Source organism: Engraulis encrasicolus, chromosome 24, assembly GCF_034702125.1.
Source record: "Engraulis encrasicolus isolate BLACKSEA-1 chromosome 24, IST_EnEncr_1.0, whole genome shotgun sequence".
NCBI lineage: Eukaryota > Metazoa > Chordata > Actinopteri > Clupeiformes > Engraulidae > Engraulis > Engraulis encrasicolus.
Genome location: NC_085880.1, coordinates 39,380,142 through 39,390,141, shown reverse-complemented (window position 1 = coordinate 39,390,141; position 10,000 = coordinate 39,380,142). Strand labels below are relative to the sequence as shown.

The following is a 10,000-nucleotide window of genomic DNA, read 5'->3' as shown; positions in this document are numbered from 1 at the left end:
GCATTGGGCATTTGATAGGGCATTTGATAATAACACAAGTGTGAGCCCTAAACAAGACCACAACCACAATAACCCAATTTAGGACCATAGGCCTATTCAACCGTTTCCACAACCTCACTGATCACAGTTGCTTCATCTGTAATGCCAGGGCTAAGAATAACGAAAATAGCAAAACAGAGTAGGCTAATAAACCGTAATGGAGAGACTGAGGAGACATGAAATCAAGCGGCGGAGTTCGGACCATTTTGAGTGGACCGATGTCGCTTGCTTTGTGTAGCCCTATCAAGCAAGCCTGTCTGTCTCATTTGTGCGATGAGCACAAAAACACAAATTGAACCACTCGTATAGTGTGAGTCAAACAGACATGAACAACATTGTAGCCTAATGAAGTAGTGCCCCGTCATGTCAGCATGAGAGAGGTGATTTTAGGCTACATTTGGCGACGACATTCCGTCTTTAAAACTGGCGCATGCCGCTTCCCCTATTGCAGGTTATTACCTACACTGTCGTTACCACAAAAAACAAGGTAGCACAACTTAATACTATTACTAGCCTATATATCTGGTAGCCTAAATAGTAGGTTGAAGACGGGGGTATTATTGGTGCACTGGGGTTTTTTTGCGAAGCAGAGTAATCTGCTTCAGTGTAGCTCATTGTATGTTGATCCCTCCCTCAGTTTTAGGCTACAAGTGGAAAGAGTCAGCCAATTGCGCACGTAACATTGGGTATTTGATAATAACACAAGCGTGATCCCTAAACAAGACCGCCAGTCGACGATGTTTTGTTTTCATTATTCTGTCCTGCATTCACCGTCTCAATTCCGCTCCTAACTTATAGGCTAAGTGATGTCTGTTAATTATTTCTGCACTACCTATTCAAGTCAGGAACGGATATCCTCAGGATAGCCTACGGACTAATAGGTTGAAGACGTTTTTTTTGTATTGGTGCTTGTGAACATTTCATCCTTTCAATGCGCTGTTGTGCGCGATCGACGGGATTCCGGTTAACTGGGGATGTGATGCACACATGACAATAGGCCTACATCTGTTACACCAGGTGTGGCTAATCATCTGTGATTAGGACTGCAAATTCAGTTGCTTCGGTGGAGATGCGAACCAACAGTAGGCTATGACTGGGGAACTATGACTCCTTCGGAGGCTGGATAACCTGTCGCGCCACGACATGTCACAAAAGGCTGTGCAGTCCCGTGCACTGCACTGCACTGCTGTAACCCACCCATCCCCCACAGACAAACATTCATGTTCTGAAAAGTTCAACACGTTCTGAACATTTTAGCCGCTTTGCATTAAGTTTTCGAGCAGACACTTGTCCACGGTGACGCAACATCGAAAGTGAAACGCAGAGACTGTTCACAAATAGGCTAACTGAATAAAGATTTCATTAAAAAAAAACCCCACAGCATTTCTATGAAAATGTGCTGGGTGACCACACTGCCTATGCCTATCCAGATGCACGTATAGCAACAATGAGAAAGAGAGGGAGAGACGGAGAGAGAGAGAGCGATTAGCGCGTATCTCTGTGTGTGTGTGTGTGTGTGTGTGTAGTGTGTGTGTGTGTGTGTGTGTGTGTGTGTGTGTGTGTGTGTGTGTGTGTGTGGAGTGTGTGTGTGTGTGTGTCGGGGAACTTTGAAGTGAAAAAAAAAACACCCTCCCCCACTTCAGCATCAGATGTTGGTGGTCTACAAGTCAATATGTTTACCCGACTATCTTGTAGCCCAGTCATGAAGTTCATAAAGCCATCGGTAGCCTATAGGCCAAGATATCCAAAATCCCTCCGCAAAATTTCTGCATTGCCTGAGTTCATAGGCTAAAACAACTTTATTTAGGCCTAACTTATTTAGCTTACTTTATTAGCCTTATTTAGGCCTATTATCGTATTTAGGCTTTAACGTGGGCCTATTTTACAAATATCGAAAGAAGGAAAGACACGACAGACAAGTTGAGGCTTACTGATCGTAGCCTATTACAGCAAATCGAACATGCGCTTTATGAACACACTAGCCTAGCCTGAGGGCAAACATCTTCTTGGCACTATTGAGATAACCAGGCCATGCCATGAATTCAACTACCTGGGCCCACACTAAAATACTGACAGGACTACAATTGCTTGGATCTTCAGTGGGTTTCGTGGGTCCGGGGGATGGGTGGTGATGGCACGCTTGATGTATTTTTCCCACCCCATGCATGCACGCGGACACACAGTGTCGGGACATTCACCCAATGAATGACTGAGTGCGGCTAAATATGCCTGTTGCATATCGTAGCCTAATTATTCACACATCACGTCAAGTCACAAATTAGTAGTCTCTTGCAGTTGACCTATGCCAAATTAACGTCCTCCCTGTAAGGCTGCACTAATTCAAACAGGTAGAGGAGTCGGCTTAGCCTATAGCCAAAGTCTATAAAATGTAGCCTATTTTTGTAATTTCCAATTATCTAGGCTATGTTTACGATAATGATTTGTTGCGCTACGACGGTGCTCAAGACAAGTTGGAACATAGTCATCTCAAGTGCTCCATTTTATTTTGATCCTGCTTTAAGTCAATGGGCGAGAGGGACGGATGAAACGGGTGTTTCATTCGTCCCGACAGTGTCTACTGACACTTAAATCCCTTTTGCCTGTAAACCTGACAACTTTGACTTTTCATAGGCCTACTTTCGGATATGTTAAAGTTTTCGAGTAAATCGCAGTGTTTCATTCGTCCCGAGTTTCATGAGTCCCTGCTCTCCCCTACTGCCTAAACTGTTACAGTTTAAATGCGTCCTCTCCAAACTGTGTGTGTGTGTGTGTGTGTGTGTGTGTGTGTGTGTGTGTGTGTGGGCGAGAGAGGGAGAGAGAGAGAGCGAGGGAGAGAGGCGCTTAATTCCCCGCAGAAAGAGCAAGGCGATGTCTCCAAATATTAGACAAAATGCATCTTATTTTAGTTAAGTAGACATCAGGGATGTATTTTGCTTAATAGCAACGCCGACCTGATTGGTTCATATTGCTCTGAATAGCCACAGAAGGCTAGGCTATATTTTAATGGGTTTACGCGCGCGAGGTCATCTAACTGTGGTCACAGTCGCCAGGTGCTATTATGAGAGGAAAACTATAGCACGTTGGCAAACATTAAAGTCAGTTTAAGCCATGCATATGATGAACCAGTTTTCTTGTTTGAAAAAACACACTTCCCGGTGCGCAAGGTGCATGCATTTCTGACTGACCCAGATGAAATCGCATGAGGAACTCCATGATTATGAGATGACATTGCATAGGCCTATATTTCCCAGCATATATTTCCCCCCTCTCTCTCTCTCTCTCTCTCCAAACCCAGTTGTACTCGGACTCACTTTTAACACCGCTGGCCTTGAATCGCAGCACACATTGCAGTGAGCCGTGCCGTGTGCGAGTGCTGAGCAACTTCACCCCTAACGTTTAACCTAGACTAGCGAGTGCAGTGTTGTAAATCACGTGGAATAAGTGCAGCGATTACCTGCGTAGCCTACTTAATTATGGAAGTGAGTGTCATTTGGACTGCCTATGGAATCAAGCCTACTGTCACCAAGCTCTTCCTGTCTCCCCGGCCCAGCCTCGCAATGGATGGACACCTGGCCACCGCTCCTCCGCCTCCTTCGGAACGGATGACTGTGGGGGGGATCTCCAAGGAAATTTGGAATTTCGGACTTGTATAGATTTGGGGTGCCCGGGACTCTTTTAGATTTCTGTTAGTTAATAAATATTATTTTAAAACTCAATATTTGTGTCTTGGCGTATTTGTGGTGTACAGTACTCTCCAGGGTATTTGGTAACAAGGAGAGGTGTCGCTGGAAAAATGCGCACTTTCTCACCTGCGACACATAACCCGACAGTTGGTTACACTTAATTTGAGCACGAAAACAGCAATATCAGTCGCTTGCTAATTTTTGCCAATGTGACAACATTAAATTCATTAGGGAAGTGTAGGTTAGGTTATCGCCCCAGCTGTTGGCGATGTGAGATAAATAGCCAACGCTTACACGCTCAAACGAAGCGCTGTTAGGTTACTGCGGTGAGGTGTATTGCACTCTCAGTAATTTTTACCAAACGAAAAAGTATCCACATCCAGACAACAAGTCTGAAGTTGCAATATTAGACGTTTCAAATCTTGCGATGCGATAATCGGTATGGCTTCTGGCTACACTCAATTTACATTTTGTCAGAGCTGGCACATTAATGCAATTCATCCGATCATCATTAAAAAAAAAAAAAGAAAATTCATTACATTATTTAGGCTATTCTTTTTATGACTCTTCCTACTTCCTGGAGGTGTTCTCACACAATTTATAGGCATGTTGTTATCCGCTGAATCGGTGCGTGCTGGTGAATATGAGCATATATTACAGTTTTTCTCGATTGCCTCCACACAAGTTCTGGTACTTCACACACAATTCTCGGAACATCTCACCCATTTCCCAACTCCCCTAACCAATGTCACTGAACACTAAACACTATTCCTTATTTACACTCACATTTCAGTTTTAAAACACACTCTTTTCAAACCACTACACACAATTTTCTGGATTACACACAATTTTCATGAAGAAAAACCCTGGTTGTCGCATTGAACACACTGCCATTCAAAATACTAAAATCAACTGCCACCCTATGTTCACTTCCTCATCAGATGGGCAAACTCTCTTCATACCGGTTTACAATCTGAAATCATCACCCCATAAGGACACACATTGCATGTGATATTGATGAAAACATGAGTGGATACAGTGAGAAAACACATTTGTTTAGTTTTTGAACTCCAAAAGATGTTATACAAGAGATCACTTTCATGTGGTTACCCAATATTTTACAATAAATTAGTACATTTTTTAAAAATGTCAGAAAAATATGTAAAATATATTTTTTGCCACACATTTGTGTACTCCGAGTCTAAAAACAATATTTCAGTATTTTACTACGGAAAAATACCCTCTTTAGTGAGTAGAACAGTGAAGAAAATAAGTTTCTACTGTGTGTCAAGTTGAGTATAGAGTTTTACCTTGTGCATATTAGTGTTCAATGGTTCACATAAGAGTGTAGTGAAATGACTGCTCGTGTATGTCATTTGAGAACAAAATGAGGTTTTTAGAAGAGAGTACATTGTTTTGAGACAAGACGTGCATTTTTCAGAGGAAGTGAAGAGTTCTGCCCGTTGCGTGTGAGGTTTGGAGATTTGTGTGTAGAGTTCTGAGAATTCGAGAACTGATTCAGAAAATTGTGTGTAAGCAATCGAGAAAAACTGTAATATGCCGTCAGCATCGTCTAAAACATTCCAAGCGCTCCCAAGTGCCACCCGGCGGTTGTTTGGGTACACTGCAGCTAGGCCCGGTACGTACCGAGGTGGATGACGTGGCATTACCTCGGTAAAGGGTGTGCATTGTAGGGGGACCGACTGTACTGCCATGCAAAAGCAGTGGAGTAACTACATATTTTGTCAAAATAGAGCTCATACTGAAAAGGGTTTTCATAACACCACCAAGTCTTATGGTCCAAATGTGTTCCTTTTTAGAGATATTGCCTTGTCAAATTTGCAGTAAATCGTGAATCCAATCTAATATAAAGGATTTTAAGGCATTTTTCTAAGTTTCATTGTTGACGTAGTTACTGCACTTTGCCTTTGTAGGGCAGCAAAGTATGTTCGCAGACCACATAAAGTATACAGCACTACGTCAAGCTTAAGCATCTACTTTAAAGCAACACTCTGTTTTTTTGGACACAGGACCTCATTTCCGAGTCAGCCAGAGTGTTAGAAGTGTGTCCAGATCGTTTTTTGAAATTATTTATTGAGCTTGTTAAGACTGTTTTTTTGGGTCATGCAAACAAAAGTGGATCACTTGCGCTAGCTTAGCAACATCAACCTGTGGTTTTACAATGACTGCATGGAATTTCAAAAAAACGATCTGGACACACTTCTAACACTCTGGTTGACTCGGAAATGAGGTCCTGTGTCAAAAAAAAACGGAGTGTTGCTTTAAGCCTACTATACAGTATTGCATAACTCATTAGGATATAAAAAGGAATCTGACCAAACATGTGTAAAGCCAAACGATCTGCATCAGGTCCATAAAGCATTGCATGATTTATTACAGGCACCGGTTGCCAATAACAGCAATCATACATATTTTCAAAGCAATCATACATATAGTGCACTTCCATGGGAACATCTGTCTGTTTCATGAGGGAATAAACTTTTACTTCCTGTAAAGAGTCCATCCCAAATTTCCAGGTCCTACTCTATCACCATGCCAAAAAATTCACTTGATAAATTACTCTGCTTTTTCATTCTTTCTTCCACTACAAATTTTTGTAAGTAATGGTCATCAACATCGAACTTTCTAATGCCCAACGAACATGACTCTGGGACTCCACTGTACGTGTTGTGTTGTGTTACGTTACGTTGTTACGGTGTGTTGTGTTACGTAATGTTGTGTGAATGTTATATACATTAAGGAGAATAGGCTATTTCTTAATAATTTTCGCCGAGCTGCTGCATCAGTTCTAGCCAGTTCAGAGGTGTCTAAAGTTAGGGCTGGGCGATATGGAAGAAAAACAATATCACGATATGGATTACTTTATATCACGATAACGATATATATCACGATTTAGCACAATTACATACGTTCTTTAAAATGGATCTTTGTATTCTTATTTTTACAGTTACATTAACTTATAGTGTGTATTGTGACAACATGAAATGTAATTTATTTGATATTCAATTGTGTAAAATTGATAAAATTACTATCACGATATGAACAATATAGGAGAAAGGTCACGATATACACTTTTATATCACGACAATGATATATATCGTCATATTGCCCAGCCCTATCTAAAGTCATAGCCTGTGCTGTGAGAGCAAACTGCTTAGAGACTTTCTGCCAGATATTAATGGTGCAGTGACCAGGCCAAGGTGAGGAGTGAGGCCCACTTAAAGATGGACGCAGAGCATTGGGCACTGTGTGGAGACCAGACACATCAAGGGTCATAAATCATTTAGCCGCCCTCCGCTATGCTGACATGTAACCTTTTGCCACCAGACCAGACCAGACCAGGCCAGGCCATGCCCCCTTCACCTCACCTCCCACCAGGGGCGGCGCACTGGTATTAGGACAGGGGGGGCGGGAGATGTGTCAGAGGCGTTGAGCCCACGAAATATCGTAGAATGGGGCCCCTACAAGATGTTTGGCAATCGAAATCCACTGGCAGGGCCCCCCCTCCAAGTGGTGAGGCCAGGGGTTCCTGGCCCCTATGCCCCAACCCCCCACCACCCCCCATCTGCTCCGCCCCTGCCTCCAACCCCTACTTGCTTTTCTTTGCCAACAGCCCACACACTTCAGTATGTACTGGAGAATTACTGGTGAATATTTTCGTAGAAACAGACTCTGTGTTACCTGGTAGCGACCAACTTTCAGTGTTGTGCATTGTGCTGTGCAGTGTAATTTTTTCCCCATGTATTATGATCTCTTTATTTTTGTATAGTACACAGTATACTGATATTTTGTCTGTGTGCATGTGTGTGTGTGTGTGTGTGTGCGTGTGTGTGTGTGTGTGCGCGTGCGTGTGTGTGTGTGTGTGTGTGCGCGTGTGTGTATTTCAGATGTGGATGAATGTCAAGATGACCACGTGTGCACGAGGGGCCACTGCCAGAACAGCGAGGGCTCGTTTGTGTGTATCTGCGAGGCCGGCTTCAGGGTGTCACAGGCTGGGGACCAGTGTGATGGTAAATAAATACACACACACACGCACACACACACACACACACATGCACACACTCACAAACACACACGCACACGCAGACACACACGCACACACAAACACTGACACACACATGCACATGCACAATCACAGGCACGCGCTAAGGCACATACATACACACACACACACATGCACACACACACATGCACACGCACACACACACACACACACACACACACACACACACACACACACACACACACACACACACACACACACACACACACACACACACACACACACACACACACACACACACACTTAATGAGAAACAGGAAACAGGGCTACTAGTATAATCATGCCTTAAATAGCCATTAATATCCCAAACAGGTATAAAGTACATGCTATAAACAGAGGCCCAGGTAAATAGATCGCAGTTCATTTGTAAGTACCAACAAACACATTTCCGTAATAAGAGGCATTTTACCATCCGCACTCCAGCTATTTTCTGAAGCAATGCTTGCTGTGGCCCTATGGCACTCAGACTAGAGAGATTAGAATAAAAAATAGATAACTTTTTTTTTCGTACCCAGAGTTAGATTTGTGTAGATAATATGTAGTCAAGTCCCAAACTAAGGTTTGAGACACATATTATGTATGAAGATGTTATAAATATATTTATTATTATGTTATCAATGTTTGCTGTTTGGAAAATGGTGGTTGCTGGGGGTTGAGGTTGGAGAAATGTTATGTCCAAAAGGAGGGTCCTCCCAGTAGAAAACTGCTTTATGCTGTGGCTTCTTTCTGAAATGGCACAGGGAGAAAGAGAAGCCTTTTCCGGATGCCACGAGCCTGGCATCCCCAGGCGTGTGTGCAGCAGCAGCAGGAATGGACTTAAGGTTACCCACGTAATCCCTCCACAACCACCAACCGCTAGCCTGCCATCCCATCCCGTCATCTCATCCCTCCACAACCACCAACCGCTAGCCTGCCATCCCATCCCATCCCGTCATCTCATCTCATCTCATCCCTCCATAAATATAGGTGTTGCAAGCAGCACACTTTTACGATGCCCACCAAACCCAAGTGTCCCAAATGAAAGGGCTATGTTTGGGGCTTGAGGCTAGCCCGTTCACCACCAGCCCTGCCCAAACCATCCCAGCGATCCCTGCTCACCGCTCATCACCCAACTGTGGCGTTGAAGCACTGCAGCCGGAGGCATAGCTTTTCTAAATTAAAAGTAAAAGTAAATTTGTTGACCCTGCCGTGGCCAACCGGTAGGGCACTCGCCTGCCTTGCAGCTGACCCGGGTTCGATTCCCGGCTCGGGTCCTTTGCCGACCTCTCCCCGTCTCTCTCCCAATTCACTTCCTGTTCACCTCTCACATTGTCTTATCAAATAAAGTCGAAAAAGACCAAAACAAATCTTTAAAGTACATTTGTAGTGTAAGTACAACACCAGCACATGCTATTATGTAGTTGTTACTGAGATGGATAAATTGTGTTGTTACTGAAAAACACTTCAAACAACAAGGAACCACCACAAACTTGATCGAGTCAGCTGATTGTAAGACGAGTACACTAGGGCTGTAACGATACACTCAACTCACGATTCGGTTCGTATCACGATTTTTGACCTACGGTTCGATACAACCCACGATTTCTGAAGTGTATCTCCACTGAAGTTTGGAAACACTATCACATCAAATCATAAGGTTGTTTTCTGGACTAATGGGTAATAAAACTTTGAAAGGGCGTATCACGATACTGCCTCCTTGTATCACGATACAGTATCGTGACTCTGTGTATCACGATTTCTCGGTTCGATACAACATCGTTACAGCCCTAGAGTACACAGTTCTACTGTTTACTCAGATAAGTTAGCTGTGTTGGGCTTCTTTTACGTTTACTTTTGACAGCTCTGCTTTTCAGTAAGGTTTTGGTGGTGACTGTGGAAGGGTGGGTGATTGAAAGCTTTGGGGTGCCAGGATGGATTGAGGGTTTGCACATGATGGGTACTACTGAGTGTTTGCTCCCTCTCCCGTCCGCAGATGTGGTTGTGTGGTTGGGGCGTAGATTCTCACTAGGGGTGTATTGCTGGAGAGAATGCTCTTGATGGGTGCTGCTGAGTGTCTGATTTGTGCCGTTTTTTTTGCTCTCCCGCCACAGATGTGGTTGGGTGGAGACTGGCAATACATTAGCTTCTCGCTATGGATGGGCTGCACATGATAGGTGCTGCCAAGTGTTTAAACTTGTGGGGTTTTTGCCCCCTC

The 10,000-nt window shown here is 43.6% G+C and overlaps 1 protein-coding gene across 1 annotated transcript in view; it reads left to right on the top strand.

Annotated features, from left to right (window-relative positions):
• ltbp1 (latent transforming growth factor beta binding protein 1) overlaps nt 1-10,000 on the top strand; it is a 294,226-nt gene that overhangs the window by 212,374 nt on the left and 71,852 nt on the right. The window contains exon 22 of the mRNA XM_063191291.1: nt 7,631-7,753. Coding sequence (XP_063047361.1) covers nt 7,631-7,753 — 123 coding nt within the window. The remainder of the gene's footprint in view (nt 1-7,630; nt 7,754-10,000) is intronic.